The following is a 22,602-nucleotide window of genomic DNA, read 5'->3' on the forward strand; positions in this document are numbered from 1 at the left end:
ATTTCTAGTGGCTTTAAAAAAACGCCTAGTAATTTAATAAGGCACCTTTATTAAGCTAAATTCATTCAAAAGCTAAGAGTGATATACAAGGTTAAATACCAGTAGTCTAAAGGTTACTCTGTAGCAGCAACCAATTTGAAAAACTTATTACAAAATCATTCTGCATTTGATGAGATTTCTTCTAGAACACACATATCGCGTGCCTATAAAAGACATGAAAAGCAGCCTTTAAAGAGGCGACAGCAGAGGCTGCTCTTTGCCCCGTTGGCCAATTACAGCGTACGCGAGCCAACCTCTCGCAGCCTTCCGCCGGCTCCAAGTCAGCTGGAAAATGAAAAACGCTCCTTCTCCCCTTCTCAGCCTCACAACCTATGCTTTAATTTCCCAAGCAACTGGAATGCTAAAGAGACCGCTGGCTGACACATCGCACTGAGATGTTAAACCTGTACCCCACTGGCCAGCACATCTCCCCTCCCGATTTCAGCACCACACCTGGGGCTACACGCTCCATCAGGAGGGCCTGTCTCTCCTGGCCGGACCTGGAGCTTCAGGTCTTCCTCGAGAACAGGGTCAGTAGCATCATTTTGGCAGACAGCCACAGCAGGACTTCTCCTTCAGACAGCCCCTGTTCCAAACAGCAAGCGCTAAGAAACAGATTCTGTCCCCCTCGCCATCACAACAGAGGTCAGAAGACATTTGTACCTTCTAAAAGCTTAGGGGGGAGAAGCTAGAGCCTACCAGGTCACTATTCCTCTGTTACATTACCTAATAATAAATATACGATGTCCTTATATCATGATATTATTCCATCAGGCTGACAACACCTGTATTTCAGCCAGGCTCCATGTTAAGCCCAATTGTCCATGATCAACTAATACCCAAATAGGGCATCCTATCTTAACAACAGGCTGGGAGAGAGAGAACCCACTACCTCCCTTAAACATTTAATTGCAACAAACTTATGTCTTCCTTTCCTTTTGATCTCATCCAATTTAACTTTTGTCCATAGATTTCTATTATGCCTTACACTGCTAGATTATAGACCTCTTTTGCACTCCGTATGCTCTCCCCATGGCTGTCCTGCCATCCCGGGAACAAATCACTTCTTGATTTTTTTTCAGTAGGATAGGTTTGGACTAAGCTTGCCAAATCTCCTCCTGTATGGTCTTCCATGGCATCAAGTCTTTTTTGTCATTCTTCACCATTTTGCCAGCATCCTTTAAAGTCTATGTACCAGGATGCTGTGAACAATTGCAGGACTAGTCTCATCAACACCACAGAGAAAAAAAGGGAGAAAAAAACAAAACAAAACACCACCACCTTCCTTCAGCTGTTCAGTTCATACCTGCAAGGAGGCACTGGATCTTTTATGCCAATTTCTCAGTGAAAACTTATGTTGGGCTTTTTGCCCCCATAGCATTTTAAATATTGTTTTCCAGGATGCAGTCTCACTTCTGTGAATAAGGGATATAGGCCACCCTTAAACACTTTTAATAATTTTAAAATGCTGTGGGTTAGAAGCGCCCAGGCCAGCACACTCTCAAAACACCATGAATTGCTGATTAGTCCCTAATGACAACTCTGAGATCTGCCAGTTAGTGATTTCTTAATCCATTTAAACAGGTGCTCTATTGATAATGCTATCTTATTAATAAATCAAGACATCACGTTATACAGAGTTCAGTGTCTTATGAAAGCCTGAGCCTATTATTTCTGCCCATTTACTTTCATCAGACAAACCTATGATCTTAAAGATGAGCAAGCTCATCATCTCAAAGAACATCACTGGGTTGGTTTCGTAAGCCTTATTTCCTGATGCGTCCCAGCATGAGATCTGACCACACGTGTACTCAGGACACCACGCCGTTCTCGATGAGTCAGAATACGGCCTCAGCTACACATCCCCTTCCCATCCAGTGGCTTAACAGACTGTTCTGGCTTGTTGTCAGCCAGGCTGCATGAAAAACAAATGAAGCCAAGGAAAACTTTCCATCCTCCTTCTAAGCACCTATCTTCAAACGGCTGTCCTTAACCCCTGAAAAATGCACATAGGCTCTCACCTCAATTTCTTCCTCAAAGTGATTCTCAAGCTCTAGGCCTGCTTTTGGTCAGGCAGGTAGCCCTAATTAACTTCACCTTAATGCACAAAACAGGAGAATGCAGCAGAGCCCAAAGCTCCACTGAAGAAAATTTACCATTTTTGCGAACAGACTAAAACCAGCTGCAACACTACTGGAGACAGACCCCTCTGCATGCAATAAGCACTGGGTAGCTGACAGCAGGACAGCTTTCTTCCTAACCACTCATATATTCCCAACTTGGGCACATTCCTTCTCCCCCAGTGCAGTCACCTTTTCAGATGGGATGACTCCATGGCTGAATTCTCAGATAATGCAGCCAATAAGGATGTTAACACACACTAAACATGACTAATATTTGGAAATATGACTGTGTATTTTAAATACAAGGCCATTTTTCTTGGTAAATGCAAGAGGGCAGGTGAAAGTGTGGTCATGTTCTTGCTGATATTATTTCAGAGGAGAGACGTGAGGGCGTCTGCATAACGAGGAAAATGTGTTCAATAAGCTTAATTCTGTGGCTGTAATTTCACCATCCACAAGAACTACTATAAGCTGCAGCAAGAAAAACCCTGCATTACACTCAAGGCACAGTACATGCTCTTTGGGGCCATGCCAATCATGTCAGCGTTGAATCATCACACTCCAACAATCTCCGTTGTAAATGATACGGTTTATACAACGGATGCCACTGCAGCAATTTGTCCACTCTGAACACAAAAATTGCACTGGAAAAGTCACAGTAAAAACATTGTGAAGCAGTTCCTCAACTGGCAAGAGGCTTTTTTGCAACTCAGCTGACTCCTAACCTTTGCCAGCCACCAACAGCAACAAACCAGCGGGCCCCTCCTGGCCAAGACGGTCGCCCCTGCGAGGTCAGGGCACAGCACGGAGCAGGTACTGCAGCGGGTGGCCAGGCTGCCTCATCCTGCCAGGCTGCTGGCCAGCTGAGAACATTACAAAATGGATTCACCCAACGATTCAGCTGAAAACTCGTCTGTTTTGTGAAATTAGTTACTGAATCCAAGTTTTAAAATCCATTTTATGACAACTGTATTAATTTCTAGTGTGCACCTCTGCAAAAATTACAACAGATGGTATACTCAGGAGAAGGTATTTCCAGGTCAACAGGAGTTTTTGCCCACTTTAGTTAATTTTAGCTTCAATATCAGCCAGGATACACTCTATACATCCTTCTTCAGACAGGCACAAACTTGTAAACAGATCCTCATCTCTGCTGTTCTGTGGCCCAAACTAGCATGCTTTTTGCTTCAATAAGTAACAGTGATAAACTTTTCAAAAAATTTGGACTTCTGGCAGCTTCTGTACCTTATCACACTTACATGCTACAGAAAGTTCAAAAGGGATCTATTTTTGACTATTAAAGTCAGAAAAGTTAACATTTATACACAGGTTATTATACAGCTGTCACCTTTATCTTAAAATCAAGTAGGTTTGCTTATCAGCAAATGAAGTCTGCATCAGACAGCAGAAACCTGACAATCTAGTATCTTCTCCTCAGTTTTCACAAGGACAGAATTACTGATTTTCAGCCAAAGAAACCTATTAAACAAATAGATCTCATATTTAAAATAACAATTAAGGACACAACTGGCAGTTCACAATTTGTCTGGAAGAGCCTCACTGACCTCAAATATGACTTTGCAAAAATTACCCTCAAGTAACAGAATTTAAACATTTACATTGTAATAGTAATGCAACTGAAAGAAAAGTCAAAGTCAAGACACTCTCCTTCCACTTCTTGTATTCTTTTTTACACAGTGATGCCTATTCAGAAATGAATGTGATGTTTTGTCAGCCTTGCCCTGCATTTCCACTGCGATCTTCCATGGGAAGTTACCTTTCGTTTAAGAAGCACCTCCTCAGAGGGGAAGCTCCACCACCTTTGGACATCCAGTTGCCATCCACAACATAAGAAGAGTAAACCACCCAAACCACAGGCACATACAAAACAAATGGCTGGTTATCTGGCTTCTGGGGGCAACATATACTAAAGCAAGACTTCAGGCTCAGGCACACTGAGGAGAACAGACAGGTAGCATTTTGAATATTTAACTGCATGCTACTGCTATGATGTGTGCTAAATGTATAGGCCAGCCCTTACTGTATGCTCTTCTTTCCCAACAACATTCCTTTGAGGAAACTTTATTAATGAGCTTGCAAACGAGCACCCAACTGGGAAATGTCACAAATGAGTGGCTAACGCCCCAGAAAATCAAACAACTGAACACTTGGCTGATTGTGGTGCTTTCCATATTTACAAAAAAAAAAAAAAAGCTTTAAATGAAAGTTTCTGAAAGGGTCAACACCTCACTGAACAAAACAACTCATTTATTCATTTTCAGAAATCTCCAGATGATAAATTACATTGATGTTAATCACTTCACTGCATACTATGCAATTAGTGTTTGCACTCAACAGAAATATAAAGATTACTGAAGATATGACAGCATATGTATATGGACACTTTTTAACATAATTGGGTGCAAAAACTCTCCTGTTGTAAGAACAGAGGCCTTAACAGATTCTATGGGGGCATATTTTAGAAGTATACATGCAGACATAAAAACGAATGTGTAATTAATTAGAGCCTAAAAAACCCCCAAAGAACAAAAATGACAAAATGCCAAATCTAGACTTCCACACTTTCATTTCCAGTATCACATAAGAAGATAAGGAAAAGTACCAAAAGACTGAACTTAAATGTCTCTGAGAATATCTGGTTCCATTCAATTCCTTAATGATATTTTAATGCATTTTGTTGCTTCATTTCCTTTCTAAAATTACACTCAACATACTGCTCTTCCATCCCTCTTGAATGATCTGAATCACAAAGAGAAAGCAACTCTAGCCAGAATGAACAGATATTTTCACACCAATACCATGCAACATATTGTGTCCATCCATTGCACAGGGTTATATATTCACTGCGGTGGCTATTAATCAAGCATGAAAGTGTTATTGTTACCGTGAGCACACGGCACCATTTGTCAAACTCTGTTTGCTTATAAAAAACATTACCAGGAGATTTTAATTCATATTACAGGATGCTTCTTTGCAGAGATTTCTTTTTAACAACATGCCTTACATTCATATGGAAGCATTTATCTCAAAACTTCACAAAGGGCCAGATTGTGCCACACTTTACATGCAATAAATAGCTTACTCCGAGTAGGACAAATAAATACTCAGCATGAACAAGTCTTACTCATAGTTTTGCTGACTATGGAAAAACATTCTTTTCCCAAATTCTGAATTGTAGAACTCTGAAAATGAGTACTCATACATAATTTGAGAAAAATTATGCATCAGTATATGCATTGTTCAGCTCCATGTGAACTCTCCATTTATTTTCAGAATTTACTCTATGATATAGTAATGAGTTAACACTATTTTTTTTAATGGAAGCTTATCAGATAACGCAACGGCTCTATTATTTTGCCCTTTGTGGAACCCCTGCATGCATAAAAGGAGGAGCAGGAGATCCATTCTTAACTCTCACTTAACAGCAAAAGATTGTGCTTGTCCTTAAAGATTTTACAGTCCCCGCACTTGAGGAGATGCTTGGAAATAATCAGGGAGAGAACAAGGAAATAATAAATCCAATTTGGTACAACAAGCAACTACCTTATTAAATCTTGGCTAAGACGATACAGGGTTCAGTGCTGCATGTGCATGGGGTACACTGGTGCTAAAAGATTAAACATTATAACAAACCCCATACTTTTTGTCTGTGAAGAGAGTCTGAAGTTATTCCACCTGTCCTCTTCAAGACCATTATATGCTTCCCTCTTCCCAGTTTAGGAAATCTGGAACAACCACAGCCCAAGGTGGTAAAGCCAACAGCCATTCGGAAGTATGTTCTTGAAGTATTGAGAAACTTAAACACCCTGAAGTCTGCAATTTTCTTTGAACTATAACACACAAGAAAATGTTCAAATTAATTGTTTTTAAAATGGAGTGAAGTAGGTCACTTTGCAGACTTCAATTTCTACTTTTTTTTTTTTAAGCAGATGAAAACATTTCAGTAAAATACATATTTATTTTAAGTAACATCTCCAAAAGCACTTAAAGAAGCTGAAGTAGAAATGCTTTAGATTTTCAATGACACTTATGGTCCTAATTTACCAAGAGACATTTAACATACCTAGCTTTACCAAAATAGTTTTAAAAGAGAAAAGGTAAACATTTTGAAGGGAGAGTTGGAGGAAGAAACATCTACCTCCTCTCTGCAGTCTACTACTATTGACCCCGCCCCCGGCAAGCTCACCCTTCAGTGCCTGGAATTTGCACTGTGCATGCTGGATAACATACGGCTTGGCTTCTTTTTCAGGGGAATGTTACAAAAGCCATCACCGTGGCTGCTAAGAACCATGTGGGGAATAACATAAGTATTTTTTTCTTGGAAAATGACCGAACTGTGGGAGAATAACCTGTACAAGTACCTCTTCCATTTCAAGAGCACCTTCCTCCAAAGGCACACGCTGCACTAAGTTCATTCTGCCTGTTCCCTTTTGCAGGTTGCATTTTGAATAATTTCCTATAATGGCAAACACCCCCTTCTTCCCCTCCCCACTTTGCAAACTACGCTATATTTTTGTGTGTGCTGGTGTTTTTTGTTTTGTCTTGTTTTTAACTTTTGAACCACATCTTACAAAACATCTCCATATTCTGAAATTTAGTCAGACAAAAAATACCTCATTAGCTTAGAAGGCTCCATCCATCATCCTTCTGCCCTTCCCCAATGCATTTCATGCTTGAGTTGGATGTGTCATGTGCAGAGAAATACAACATAAGCTGAGAAAATATTTTACTATGCCCTGCTGATGCTCTGAAGAGGTGAATCTGCTGTGCCCTTGGTGCAAGTGGGGAAAACTTGAGAGAATGCAACAGCAGCCACTTAAACACCACACAGCTAACTGATCTCGAGTTATGCCTCTTCATGGCTGCAGCAAGAGCAACTAAAACCACATGCACTAACACAGCATGATCACTGAATGCTAATCGCTGCTTCTTTGGAGATTTCGCATTTCATGCACCGGAAAGGTAACAAAATGGTCAGCATAAATGCATAAACAGCAATTTGAAGAACTTTTTTGCTCTAATTGCAAATCCTGTATCTAAAAAAGCAATTGCAAAATTATCAATTAGGCCTGATTTTCAGAGTACAAGTTCCCCAAGAGGCTAGGTCTATGCCAGCAGAAGCTCTGATCTAGATGTCAAGTCAGTGAAGACAAGCAAATTTTCCAAATGCTCATGATCTCCCCCTATTTGTAACTCCAGTCAAAAATCAGGCAAAGAACTGAGCTGCAGTCATCAGCTTGAAGCAGGAGAACCTCCTAGGGTAACAGCTGGCTTCTTAACTACCTTTTCTTGAGGTCAGGTCCAACAGCAGGTATTAAATGCACACATCTCAACACACTCTCCAGTGTTTGAAGTCCTGGAGCGGCTAATTGCTGGGAGCTGCAAGGTTATCAGTCACTACACGTCTGAAAGAACTAACTGGACTAACGTGGGCCAAGCTCCCATGTTCTTAGGTCTCAGAGAGATTTACCATTAACCTCATTCTAGGAATCGGAAAACTGATGCCTGAAGGAAAATACATGTGATCGCTGCCTCTCTAGGTTCATTGTCGCAAGGAAACGCTACAAGTCAGATCTACCTCAGTACAGAAAAAAACTCACTTCCAAGTGAAAAAGTTTCAAGATTTAGGTCAGGAAAAGGTATGCAGTTCCCCATAGCTCAGATGAAAAAGCATCTTACAGAACACGGAAAGGAAACGCAGCACACCTTCTCCTTCCTTGCTGCACCATCAGCAACGCTCCCAGTGTTCCCAGTAACAGCTCTGAGGACTAGTACTCCGTGTTTTGCTCCAACTATCAAAACACACTGGTTTCTTTTCTGTATATTTTGTACAGACAAAATTCCAGTTCTGGACACTGCTTTTGGGGAAGCCCCTTAGGAGGATTCTGCTGGATAGTCCGGATCCTCTTTGTTCTTTCCGGGCACACACACACTTGTCTATTGATATTGTTTCCAAAAGCTCATTAAAAATAGAAATGAAACTAGATTCAGGATTTGGAAACAGCTAGAGACTCCTGTGCTTCTACAACATCCTTTCCAAAAAAGACTGCAGGTTGTTACCAACTAGAATACGCGTCCATGTGATGATTCCCTTTGGCTATTGACATGCAGATGAAAATAAAACTTATTCTGAGGTATAAGCTTCTCCCTGTCGCTAATGAAACTAAGACAGACCTGCTGGTGTCAAAAGTCAAGCAAGGGACTGAGGCATGACAGAGATTCAGCATGAGCTGAGAACAGCCGTAACAGGGAGGAAAAAAGATCAAGTGATAACTCATTTTATAGCTACCTGGACTAAAACTATCCTGTTGGAACATGAGCATGGAGGCTGTTATCTGATACAGATGTAAGAGTGAGTGTGTATATGTATAAAAAATTATTACTTTTAACAAGCTCAGAGTTCAGTTCAGACCAGAGCATAAAAACAAATCAGAAAGACCCTTTTGTATTTATTCCCTTTCCTTTCCAAGGAGCTTCTGCATTAACTGCATTCCAACAATCATATGCATTGAGCTCCAGAGAACAACCAAAGGGAACACCAAAATTAGCGATAAGCGTAAAAAATTTTGCAACAGATAAAGCCTACAGTGCATTGTCTGAAGGTTGTGCGTGTCCCACAGGACATCCAGATAACTGTAGTTTATATGCAACTTTGCCTTCATTATGTGTGGAACCCTTTGTGTGTAAAGGCCAGAAATGAAAGCAGTCAAGAAGGGATTTCTTTCCTATTCCATATGAAAATACAGAAAACTCCTAAATGCACATGGTAAATTTTTTTCCTAAAACATTGACCCTCCCCATCACATCAGAAAAAACAGGATTGCAATGGGATTTCTAAAAGGAATCCTTAAGATAATCTGACCCCCTTGCAAACAAGTATAAGAAAGCCTGCAAGATTTCAATTTCTCCACCTAATCAGAGATGGGATTTTTTTCCCCAGTTAAGTATTTGATCAAGCCTCACAAAGGTGCTAATGTATTATTAAAGCTAATGAAGCTCTACAAGAAAATGTTAATGGACATTAAGTTTGCATAAATGAATTACACATTAGCACAGTCACAAGAAATCTAGTATCTGCCAATTTAGGTAGTATCTGATCATTTCTGTTTTCCTCATTACAGGAACATTACGCTAGTTTCAGAGATATAAGAATTGTAACCAAGATGTTCATAATGAAACTACATAACGAAGAAGATGAAATAAATTAATATAACCTCCCCTTCCCCTGAATATACAGTTGAGGTGAACCTGCACAAATAGGCACTCTAGCACCCCTCTGAGGCACCAAAGCCACGTTGTGATGACTGCGTGATTTTGGAAGCCATTTTCTGACTGCAAGTGAGTGCGTACTGCAGCCATTAGCTCCATCAAGATGGAAGCCAGGCATGGCTGCACTTGGGACCACAGGTATTTTCAGGTGCCTGCTCATGAACGCTGTTAACATCCCGTACAGGAGAGCAGTTTCTTAACAAAATGAGATGCACTACCTTGTGCTAACACTGAACAAGTTAGGACGCATTACAACAAAAAATGGTTAGCCATAATCTGTGGTATCACTGTGGATTCCACATAATTCACATTGCTCTAATTTAGAAAGAGTTAGTGCTGTAGGCGCACAAAGCCCAAAACAAGCATTTCTTTTCCACAGTGTCAAGTTTTTACCAGTAAGCTTGCAATAGTGGCCAGTTGCTTTACTCTGGTAGTACAGCTACATTTTCAGAGAGAGAAGTACATTGCTAAAAAAACAAACAAACACCTCACACTCAGAATTTAATCTGTTCTGACAACTATAAAAACCCAGCCAGGAACAAATTGGTACAAATTCTAGGTACAGAAAGTTATTCCTTAAGAGAATAAAAGCACATATTGCTTTGTTGCAAAAGGGCTGGGAAAAGTCATGGCTTAATCCATTAAATAGGACCCAACATTTTTATTTTATTTTTTTAGATAACAGGATATAAACTCTGTCTACACTGTAATAAAATCTAATCATATAATCCATGGTTTCCGAACACTTCAAGTGTGTGACTTCATACACCTGAAGATTTAAAAGTTCTGCTACTCACACATGACTTCTAGGTAACGCTGTGTCTGTAAGTCTTTGACCGCAGGGTGATCCACCAAACAGATGACAGGGACCCCATCATCTTCCCGTCCCACTTTCAGCAAAAGCTGACTGGTCACCGTGTACATATCGGACCACTGCTCCACTTCGGATTTGCCTGGTAGGGAGATGAGAGAGAGAAAAACAAAGTGACCATGGGAAGGCACGTCTGTATCTCCCAGATACGTTCACCTGATTGCTTCTGCGCCCAGCAAACACATCCCCCTTCAATATCCAATTTCCCCATTCTACAGCCACTAAAGGTTATGGGAGGGAAGTACGTGTGTAAGAAGTAACACACATCTCTCCATGAAGCTCTTCCAATTAAAATCTACACTACATTACCACAATGATTAATAAACCCATTACACCGTCCCCAAATCCCCAAACTCTTAAATCAATGGAGCTACAAATCCCCTCCCACACTCCAATCAACAATTAGCTAGAAAAGTGATTAAACCAGTTTAATTAAAAGTATTATCGATAGGCTGAAGTGTTTCAGCAGTACTCCTCTTGAAGGTCTATGCAGAGCGTATCAGTGGTGGTTGGAGCAAAGCATAGTTCAGGACTCGCTGCCTGAAAGATGGCGTTAACACACACGGACAAGAAAAAGTTTTCATGAACTCTGTGAACACTTGCTGACAGTGCCTCTCCACTTTGTTTTCAAATATGGTCTTCTGTGGCTTTTTAAGAATTCAGATCGTACAGTCAAAATGTCAAGAGTAACTTGAAACAGAGGTCTTTCAAACACAGACATATTTCCACGTAATATATTAAAGTAAAACATGCAGGCAGCTGCAAAAAAAGCCATCCCTTTAGAGGAAAGACTTTCTGATCAGAAGCTACACATCCACTCTATTCACAACCCACACAATATAAAGAAAATAACCAAGTATTTCAGTATCCCCACTTCTGTTAAAAAAAAAATCCAAAGAATGAGCAGGGTGAACTGATATTTCAAGAAGCTACTACTTGGCTCAGCAGTCTTCAGAGATATAGGAAAGTTGGAATTCAATTGCCAATGCAAGAAAACTCAATCAAGAAGGCAGATAGGTCAAGCAAGAAGGGTCAAATACTATTGCACTGCTGCCCTCCAGAATGGAAAAGGAAGCCAAGGAAGAGATCATCTGAAGATCTGCACAACATTTAGATGGCAACAGGTGCTGGAAGTCGCTGGGACACCACTACCAGTGGCAGCACGTTTTGCAGTCCATCTTTATCAGCATAAGCTCAGCATGTCTCCTTGAACTCGGATACCTACAGATGCTGTATACAAATGGAGGATTTTATTTTGCCCTTGTAGGGATTTAGATTTGAAGTAATGAGTCTGACTTCTGTATAAAGCCCTTTACTGTCCCAGACTGGGTAAAGCACAAAGATGTTGTCAACCAAGCTCACAGCTATGTGCAGACTTAAACTAACAGCATGTCACATGCAATAAGTGTGACTTGTATGCACAAATACTATGAGCAACCAGATTTAAGAGAGTGGGGGATGCCCATCTTGTAGGAATATTCAACTGAACATGTAAAAAAAATGCCCTATAAACAACATATCTAGATATAAAGAAGAATTGAAAAATCTTTACAGCTCAAAAAGCAGATCTTACTCATACCTAAAACAGGGTAGAAAGCTACATAAACCACCACAGAAATAAATTCTCTGCACAGCTTTAGGGTTCCTCAAGGTCACCTGCAATTACAGAAGAAGATCCAGAACGCTGAACTCAAGTCTGGCAAGCAGGCAGAGGACAAAATGAAGTTTAGCCCTTCTGTGTTAAAGAAAGTTGTCATTTATGGCTGCGCACATGCTCCTTTGTTCCTGAGCCAGGCTTTAAAGCAGCTTACTCCACTTTTTTTTCAAGTGGCAATGGAGGACAAATACACAATACTGCAGAAATCATTTCAGCTGTCTGAAAAAGGACAGAGAGGATACATCTATACCAGTCAGCTCCTTGTTTCCTTTGAACCATCTGATTGTGGTGGCTGGTCTGCTGGCCATGGCAGTGCAGTTCAGCTCAATCTCTTCTCCCTCAACGGCAATTTCTTTCTGGATATCAATTACCAAATTGCGTGGTGGGACTAAAAGGAAAAAAAGATAATACAACACACACTTGATGAAAAAACAAGTCAGTCATTTTTTGACCACTAACATAGGACAAGACCTTCTGGAAAGCCCATAAAATATACTACAGAAAACTAGCCACCAGCATTTATTTGATCTTTCAATTGATCAAATCTTTTTAACAGGTAGTTTCATAATAACCATAAGCACTCTCACTCACCACCTAATCATAATAATAGTTTCACAAACTATTACTTATCAAATTGTTAACTTTCAGTTTGCTCTCCTAGGTAGGCACCATTACAAGCAAAAGTTTTACAAATTTGGTTGTGTATGTTGCTATTTAAAAATACCATTTGACTTCATACACATTTCTTGGCTCCTTTTGGCAGGGAGAAGGGGAACAAAAGTTGACATTTCGAAGTGCATTGCTTCCCGTGGTTCCAGCTCTCAGAAGGCAATTTTTCCCTCGTGCTGTTCAGTTTCAAGCCTCAGCCGTAAGGAGTGGAGGCAGGCCAGCAAACATCAGGCTCATTTAAGACTCAAAAAGGCCACTGAGCACAAGACCACAGTGGAATGCCATCACCTTTTAAACACCACTGCCTCTCCCATCAACATAAACCGCAAAGTAAATACAAAACCATCCCAGAGAGAATAGAGGCAACTTTACATGCACCGACAGATACTCGCATCACATGGCAATTCCTTTAGGAGGGTAATTTGCCACTCTCCCCAGAAAAATACCCTCTGCAGATCAAGATTCTTGAAAACAACAAAGCTAGAAGACTATAATCTTCAATGAAAAATAATCCAATAATATTGAGAAATAGCCTAGAGCTTCAGGGGGGATAACCACTATTACTGCACAAGCCAGAGATGTGATGAAAAAGCTTAAAAATTATGACAGAAACTAGATTTTATTTTATTTTTTTAAAAACATGAAAGCACCAGTAGCTAGTGAGGCAAAAAACAGAGAAAAAGTGAACATCAACAGTTAATACAGCAGGGAGTTGCACTCGCAGAGGAAACCTAAAATTTAAAAGGAAACTTAACTTTTTGTTCTGATCAATATGATTAAGCAACCATATAGTTCAAATGTGACTAACATGTTTTTTAGCTAATGAAGAACAAATAAGTATAAATACCATCCAGATGATCAAATGGACTAATTAGTCACTTGTGGTTTTTCCTCTAAAAAGAACAGAATAGACCACATATTTGGGATTTTCACATGTTCCAATTAAGCATGAATAAATCTACATATAGTGTCACTGAAGACATTAAAATACACAGAAAAAGGAGGCAGGGGAAAGAGAACACTATTACAGAAGAAAAATGTGACAGGGTTTAGCAAGCTCTTTTCTAACACTGGCTACAAAGAAGGATGTCTCAAAGCTTTGCTCTGCTCTCCTAACCAAGTATCATTAGAAGCAGGCCAGCAATTCCACTCCTTCCCATTACTTAAAACATAAAGAAGTCTGATTAATGACAGAGATCTTTGATGGAAAATGGATTCCTAGCAGGACCAATGATATACTGACACTGAAAATTACCCCCTTTCCCCCATTTTTTTCTCCTACTTAGGGAGTCAATACTATGGAAGGCGAGACATGTTATCCTCGGCTTCTCAGCACCTTACAGCTAAGTACAAATGCTGGAGAAGACAGACACTCCCCTCCCTAGACTTCTAATAATAGACATCTATCTTTGCTGCCTGCTCTGCGAACTAAGGTTTTGCTCAAGTATGTGATGAAGGTAAAGAGAAAACACTCACTCCTTTATTAGTGTCAGGCAGAGGCAGGCACACGCTGGCCATGCTCCAAATTTTTCTAACAAGAAACTGAAGCACAAAACAAGAAAACAGACTTTTCCCTGAATTCTGAAATACAGTTTATGTTAAAAACAAACAAAAAAACCTCTCCTACAATTGCATTAGTCTCCCGCTTGGAAGACATGCAGTACTTGCTTATAGGTGAATAAAGTAAACGCTTGCACTACAAACACATTGGTAATAGTGAAATTAAAACTAAAAATTTTTGTGCATGTAGGATTACAGTAACAAAGCTGGAAGCAAGCTTCATGTTCATATGAATACTGGAAACTACACTAAAACTCTCAAGTTGTTGGTAAATGTAACAGCTATACTAGAGCTGATTATAAACATTATTTAAACCGTGCATAAAAACCTAAGAAGCAAATCTCATTAAATAAAAGAAGAAAGAGATTTAAACTAATCAGCAAGCGAGATCTTACATTAAGTCATCCACTGTGATTCAGGTTCTCCTATTAATAGGATCTTAAAAGCCACTGCTAATCTGTAGAAATAGCTCTAATAGTATTAGCTACTATTATTGGTAACCACATCAATCATGCAGCTGCACACATACCACAGTCTAGCAAAGCATAAGCAAGTGAAGGAAAGGCAAGAACTCAGCAGGGCTGTTTGGGGAACATATTTCTGTAGCACCTGGGGAAGGGGCCTGGAAATCAACTTCAACTCTGAAAATGGGAATTCCTAAACAAACAACTGTAAGATGTCAGAAGACAGACCTTATGTTCTTTACATGTTAAAACAACAGCTTTCAGTAAAATTAATAGGAAGCTATCGCTTTCCGTTAGTCAAACTTAAGATTTTGCAGAATATATGTCAACCAAGAAACATTCAAAAACTTGCACATCTTCACAATGCCAGAAGATTCACCATCTATGTATGTTTGTAACACTTACCCTTAAGGTATATAAACAGACAGAAGATAGACAAAGATGCTGTCATTCTTCATTATAATCTTCTAAAACTCCAAGTCTCAGAAGAAAATATTTAGTGTATGATCACAGTAGTCTGATTATTGAAAAGAAAATTCATAAACTGAAAAGTTCTACCCTGCTACAAAATATTAAATTTATTTTTCTTCCACATATCAGACACTTATCGAAAGAAATCTATAGCTTTTCCATTCTGGCTGCTTTCATTCCCTTCTCTCCTCACTGAATGAGATGCTACAACCACCACAACTTAACTTCTCTTGCCTATGAGAAATACACTTTCTACAGACCTGTAGAAAAACAAGATACATGATCTAGGAAAGCTCATCTTACACAGTGCACACACTTCTCCAAAGCCATTGACTGGACAGATTTCCATTCCAAGATGTCAGCAGGTTCCAGCTTGCCCCAAAAGCCAAATGATTCATTCATATATTTTAACAGACAGTATGCTACAATTAATCATTGCAGACTGTCTGCAAAAGACAGCTGGTATTAAACCCACTTCACAATGGCAGGAAAACTTGGCAGCATTTAAGTGACTTAATCAAGAGAAAGGCTTAGAAGTGGAAAACACCTCACTCTTACACCTCTGCTTATTCCTTGAAACCAAAACATCCTGGGAACAAAAAGGGCAAGTCCCAGCAATCACCCTGTAAATAAAACATAAGTTACAAAGAGAGGTTCAGGGTTTAATCATAGAAGTGCTGCAAGACAGGCAGAACAGGCAACGGCTATGGCACTCCACTGGACAATTTGCTTGATATTTGCTGGCCACCCATAAAAATTTTGTGCCTGCAGGCTGAAGTATACAACTGAGTTGACCTATGGAAGAGCTGGTCTTCAGTGGGAGAGCACTCAGCATTTAAATACTTGTTTACCACCCTCCCCTCAAAAAAAAAAAATCACTGGTGAGTTATGGCTTTTATTTTGCATGGCTCAAAGAATTATAAAACAATTCTCAAAATAGAGCGTACAAGGCCCACGCCACTGCCTTCTCCACTCAGACCTCATGCACTGAGTGATTGAAAAGTTCACAGCAAGCACCTATTCAGTTCTTACCAAGCACTGTAATAGTGGTATAAATTTCCTGGGGGGGATCAGTGTAGAGCTGGCAGAAGTATCTTCCTTCATCGGAAATAGAGACGTTTGTCAATGACACTCTGAGTTCACTATTGGAGAAATTCACTAGCTGAAACCTGCTGTCCTTCAGCGCTGTGGAGCAAACAGATCATGAGTGATGGCAATGACCACAACAGATGCAGCATCCCCTCCCTCAACACAACAGCAAAGTCAGAAACCTAAAAAAACAGTAGTAGAACCTGGACAATAATCCTATCGGTTCCTGACTGCAACTTCAATCATGTTTCTCACATTTCAGTTTGGGTCTACAAAATACTTGTGTTCTCAAATCATTACAAAGAATCAACATAAGCAAATGCCCTTAGCACAGTACCAAACCTTTGGGTGTGGTGCTCGTTTTCAGAAGATTTAGGGATGTTTAGACAAGCAGTTTACTGTGAAAATCTATTTCCATATGTATTTATTTCTGACTGCAGACTATAGATTTGACAGGTGAGCGGACATGGAGCAGCATGAAACATACATAAGAATCAGCAAAAAGAGAATTTAAAGTTTATTTCCTGAGCAGTAATGTCTGTCCATATTCTTTCAGAAATTCTAAAAGCAAGCATTTTAAATCTTACCAGTGGAAAGCATTTCCGAAGCACCTGTCCTAGGTTTATCTTTTCAGAAAACACCTGTGCTGAACATTGCGCGAGAACATTGAATGTTAGCTCAATGGGAATGAATCACAATCTCTTTTGGCCTTCCACACTTCTAGATACTTAGATCATAAAACGTCTGGAAAATGAACACGATCTGCTATGTGTTTTCCTAATGCTTAGCCCAATGGTTCAGTGTGCCCATGCCCAGCACTGACAGTAACGCAAACAATTTAACATGTTTCATTTCAGCTACTAGGTTTCACAGTATTGTCATAACAAGCAGCAAAGCCAGTCTCATTCACTGGACACTGCAGTGACAGATTTTGTTTTGATTATAAAGAGGCATAGATTGTGTCAAAAATCTCAGTCTTCAAACTAAACATATTACCTCTGAGAACATTGCACTCTCTCTACTTTGCCCTATTCAATTTGTTTGTGTCAGCTAAATATTTGGCACTCAATTGCAATTCACCCTGAATTACTGCAATCAATTCCTATTGCAAAGTAAGACAGTCTGACTTTTAAAAGGGACCATCAAGGTTTCCATTAAGGAGAAAGATTATGATTGCCTGTCTCATCTACCCTCTAAAGAATTGACTAAACTTTAAGTGTCTAACATTAAATTAAGAGAAGAGATCTTAGCAATTGCCTTATCCAGAGAGCAAGCGAGGTGGAGGAAAAGTTGCTACCAAACACCACCGAGATGAAACTTACGTCTGAAATCTCTGAAATAAATCGTCTGTCTGTTGGGATTCAGGAGCTGAATCACTGAGTCATCACTGTTTTTCACTCGACAGCTGATGGTGGCAACATCTCCCTCCACTACTGTCACATCTTCCGTAACCAAATTCTGTCCATCACCTTAAGAAGAAAGCAAAGAAAATATCAGCATCATAAATGACACCGACGAGTTTCATTTGAGATACACAGCACTGCATATGAACAAAAAGAACAAGCTTCTGTCTGCTCCCGCACAAGAAAGGCAGAATTGCCTCAAGTATGAAAAAATTACTGCGCAAGGTGTTGGAGGCTTGTATCTATATGCAGCAGCATCCCAGCTCAACAGGGGTATTTCAAACAGATCTGATCTATTCCAAGCAAGAAAAACTTCCAAGTTTGTTATTATGTTCAGTAACAGTATTTGTCCACAGATACAGAGCAGAAACACATCAAATTTGTGAGGTTTTTATAGTTAAGCAAAGTCTTCTTTTATTTAACACAGAACTAAATGTAGTAGACATCATGCTAGTTACAAACCTGTGTAGAAAAAAATACAATTACAGTCTGTTAACAAGTTAGATAATTTTAAAAGCTTGATCAAACAACTTCTATTGTTCTGATTTATGTGAGTAGTATACTACAAATATTCCAAATTGTAGTCTAATTACTATGAAATTAATCCCTCCAGGCAACCCTCTTACTGGTACGCACCCCCCATCCCTATATTTATTTCATCATCCAGTAGTGTCAAAGTGTTATTATTGGTAAGAAACATACGAAAAAACAGAAGTACTCCCACATCTACAAAGGATATGTTAAAGCGTTCCCTGACAACTGAACCAGATTAGCTTTCAGGGATAAAATGTTACCATCTAAAAAGCTACGCACCACAAAAACAACGAAAGTATCAGCTAAAAAAGTATTAGTTATTTTTCAAGTAAATGATAGACATGGACAGAATTTCTTTTCCTTCCTTTGAAAAGAAAATGGCTTAATTTTAAAAGCATCAAATTGAGCTGGGGGAGAAGATGAACAAGTTTCCAATTTTTTTTTTCCCCCATGGAAAAGTATCAGTTTTTACAAAAACTATACAAGTGCATATATTTTTTGAAGAAAATTCTGAGGTCCAGGACAGTGTTTCTGTAAGACATCTAAAAATACCCTAGAAAAGCCTCAAGGAGTCAGAAGACTGCCTATAGCTTCAAGTGAAGCATAAGGGAAGACTCAAACTTCTACTTTCCAGATACCAAAGTGCTTTCAGCAGCTACCACGTTACTGAGATTTTGGGAGGGATGAGCTTAGGAAGGCAAGGCCTTTTCTTCAAGGCAATACAGGTTCATTCTGATGCAGAACAAAAAAATTCCAAAATACAAAGAGTCCTTTAAGATAACACCCATGTCCTGTCCAGTGCTAACAAGAATCACATGCATATGAAACAGCAACATTTTTCCAAGAGGTCAAGAAGCAGCTCAAGTCTGAAAGCCAGGCACAGAACAGCTTCCTTAAAGGACTTATTATGGTTTGAAGCACTTCTCACACCAACTTTTCTCCACGGAAGTACTGAACTTAAATAAATACAAAGGAGGCAAACATGAAATGAAACATAATATATTTTAATAAAGCTTTCTCCTTCATGCAATCTGGACACCTGTGATAGTAGGCACGCTCCTCAAGAACGTGATTACATTGCAACGCTGATCTCTTACTGCATAAGGAATAGTCTGCCTGGGTGTATTTATCTACCTACGCTTTTTAAGTTAGGCTTTTTACTAGTAAATGTGACTTGTAAACAGAGGCTGTAACAATGAACTACTCTAATTTTTTAATTTGTTGAGGGAAGAGGGATTGGGAGATGGTGGGGGCCTTCTTTTTACTGAACTTAGACTTTGGCTTCATTATGAAGCATAATCTTTTTATTGCAAAGCAGTTATTTTATATTGGGTACATTCTCTTTTAGATGCCTACTGTTGCATTTCACAGACCGACCAAAAGCTGCAGGACTAGGGAGGACTCTCACTGAACTTCAAAGACCCCTCCACATCCTTTAATGCTCATTATCACTTAGCCTCAGGAGAACAAGGTGCATGCCGCACGCAACAACGGAGGAATTTATTTCCTTCTCTCAAAAGATGAGTATTGTTAAATTGCTTTGAAAGAACAATCTGCTGTAAAAAAGTGAGATTATAGCATTTATCCTTTGACTTTATGAGATATACTTTTGGGAACTAGTTTTCACTTACCATGTCTAATCAGCAGGTGCTGTTAATGTCCAGAGGCAGGAAAACAGAACTCAATGCAATTATGCTGTGGGAGTCGTGCAATCACTTACAAGTCATCACCTCAAAAACTCCTCTCTAATGAATCGAGCCATTACATCACATGCACACTGTGAAATTTAGCTCAAGTCTTAAAGAACACAGAGGATCACAATTTGAAAAAAACCACCTTACGTTTCAATTTCTCATAACTAATACAAGTCCTGTCAGGTTAGGAAGAAAGATGAAGAAACACCGAGCAAAGTCAGAACAGCAGCTAACAGATTAAGGGGCCCGAACTTGAGAGGGTTTCTAGCCAACAGAGAAATACTGACCGAGGTCCTTTTAGGTCACGACTTGCATCTTCTTCTGCTTTCCAACTACACAAACATTATGGACAAGGGGCAACTCTAAATAAGCTTCACTTGTTGATGGCATAAAAAGCAAAACAAAGTAGGAGAAATTCTAAACTTTTGATTTATCAAATTAAATTAAAGGGCATCTGATTAAGGACTACAAAATGAACGGAATTGAACCAAAGGAGACATGGGAAGCACCAGAGGAGCCCTCTACTGAATGATGGCTGTATTTACACAGAGACTAGGAGGCAGACAGCCCCGTTGTTAGCTACTATGGGGAGAAAAAAAAAAAAAACACCCAAAACGCACGCCCAAGATTTTGATGAAAACTCAGAATAGGGTTTGCATTTTGGACACCAGCATTAAAAGAAGTCCACAAATAATAAATACAGGGATACTGTTTACACTCTAGTTTCTCTCTCCTTCCCCCCCCCCCCTTTTTTTTTTTTTTTAAAGAAAAAAGGATTTTGCTCATTATTACTTAGCCTGCCTTAGAAAGAAAAGTGTTTAGTAAAGGAAGTTTGGATTGTTTGGAAAGAAAGAGAATGATAAATTGTCAGATACCTTCGAGTGTGTGCAGTCCCTGATTTGAAGTCTGGGCACAGTTTTCTACGCTATTGGCATAAATTTTGTTTCTCTAGATTGAAGAGTGTTAAGCAATGGAGAAAGACATTATCAAACAAAATAAAATTTATATTAGAGTCCCCAAAGCTCACTGGAAGAGCTGCAAAGAGCATGTGGCAGACATTTTACTCTCCCCTACTCCAATTTCTGCAAGATCGCAGTCAAATCTCCCAAATCAGGAGACGAACATCTAGCTATGCTGTATCAGTAATACAGCTTTCTTGAACATTTCTAACCACTATATTGCACTAGTTTGTCACGTATTATGATCTACCTAATCAAACTTAGGAAAAATACAGCTTCCTTCATTGCTTATAGAGTAAAATAAACAAACAAATTCTTCCACTGTCCCAATTAAGTCTTTATATCCCATAAAGTGGGTTTAAAATTGGTTAATTTAATTGTGGGTAGGACAAGCCATTAAAATATTGCCATATGTTGTTGTTGTACTTGCTAGTGCTGAATCTTTATTGAATCAAACACCACTCAACGTCTCCTGCAGCGACGGGACGAGGCGCACATTGCCGCTTCTGCGTTTGGAGACCAGTCTCCAGAAACATTAATTCAACACCACATTGCCCCACACGCCTTATACGGACTGAGGAGACTCCCCAAGAGTTTCTGAACAGAAAAGCAACCGCCCCCACGCGCACTACATCTCGCTGCCCGAAAGAACAACCACTGCAAGGGCAGGGGCGCGTCACACCAGCACAGAACCAGTCCTTAGCACACACTTCTCCCACAGACCGTTTCAAGGGGGGATCTAAAGGAGGCTATGTTTAAATATTTGAAAAAAGGGCAAAGCCAGTCACTAGCCACGCAGATGGCAACAAAAATATTAATCGCTAACTGTTCCTAAGGAACAATTCTATCAATCAAACCCATTTAAAAAAAGCTCCTTGCACAAGGATCAGCTGGATATATTCTCTATATTTTTTCACAAACACAGTATTCACTACAATCATTAACAAAGCTATTAAGACTTGATTTCCATCTAAGCAATTATTGCAGGCGTATTTTTTTTTTTACATTAACTTTAAAAGACTCAATCCTATCTTTCAGTTCATTAAACTGTTCCTTGCACTTACTGAGTTTTACATCAACTTGGAAGCCTATTTGAATTAATAAGAATTACAGTAGAAGTAATTTAGAAATAAATTATTTGAAGTCCAAGCCACTGAAGCTTTTCATGGTGAAATGTTGTTACATTCAGCCAGCTGACTGCTCGCTTTAGGAGTCCGGTGTCTAGGTCCAATCTGGCACCAGATCTGCTCAAAAATATTTATTCTCCTTTCGGTTTGGGGTTAACGATAGGCACAGTGCGCATAAGGACAACGCTGCCTGTTCTGAAACAACCAGCATCTCAACCAATACTTGAATATTTATTCTGAATCAAAGGACGTCTAACCCATCCCTTGTTTGCAAAGATCCTCTTGCCTTGATGACCTATATTTGCTTAAGTAAAAGCACCAGACAGTACAAGTTAACACTTTGTCATCTGTATTCATACTTGCTCCCAATTAACAAGCCAATATATTATTTCTGTGAACAATATCAATTATGAGCTTCAAATTAAAGTACAACATGAAACAAGAGCTCTCTAGACCCATTTGCAGGCCAGCATCAAGTTACTTGCTAAATATTTACTGGCAGTGTATACGCACTCTCAAGAGTAGCACAATTTCATTAGAATAGGTGGTTTACAGCATCACAACATGTTGCCACTGAGAAAAAAGATGGGGGGGGTGGCAGTGGTGGCGGCAAGTTTTAGGGACTCAGTGCAGAATCACAGAAGCTGACAGA

The 22,602-nt window shown here is 39.5% G+C and overlaps 1 protein-coding gene across 5 annotated transcripts in view; it reads right to left on the bottom strand.

Moving 5' to 3' along the window:
• Positions 1-22,602, bottom strand: part of CADM1 (cell adhesion molecule 1) — a 213,259-nt gene that overhangs the window by 46,110 nt on the left and 144,547 nt on the right. For all 5 annotated transcript variants that reach the window (XM_067310231.1, XM_067310232.1, XM_067310230.1 and 2 more), the window contains exons 2-5: positions 17,556-17,702; positions 16,177-16,329; positions 12,231-12,368; positions 10,250-10,405 (exon numbers count right to left, since the gene is read on the bottom strand). In XM_067310231.1, coding sequence (XP_067166332.1) covers positions 10,250-10,405; positions 12,231-12,368; positions 16,177-16,329; positions 17,556-17,702 — 594 coding nt within the window. The remainder of the gene's footprint in view (positions 1-10,249; positions 10,406-12,230; positions 12,369-16,176; positions 16,330-17,555; positions 17,703-22,602) is intronic.

The sequence above is a fragment of the Apteryx mantelli genome, chromosome 23, assembly GCF_036417845.1.
Source record: "Apteryx mantelli isolate bAptMan1 chromosome 23, bAptMan1.hap1, whole genome shotgun sequence".
NCBI lineage: Eukaryota > Metazoa > Chordata > Aves > Apterygiformes > Apterygidae > Apteryx > Apteryx mantelli.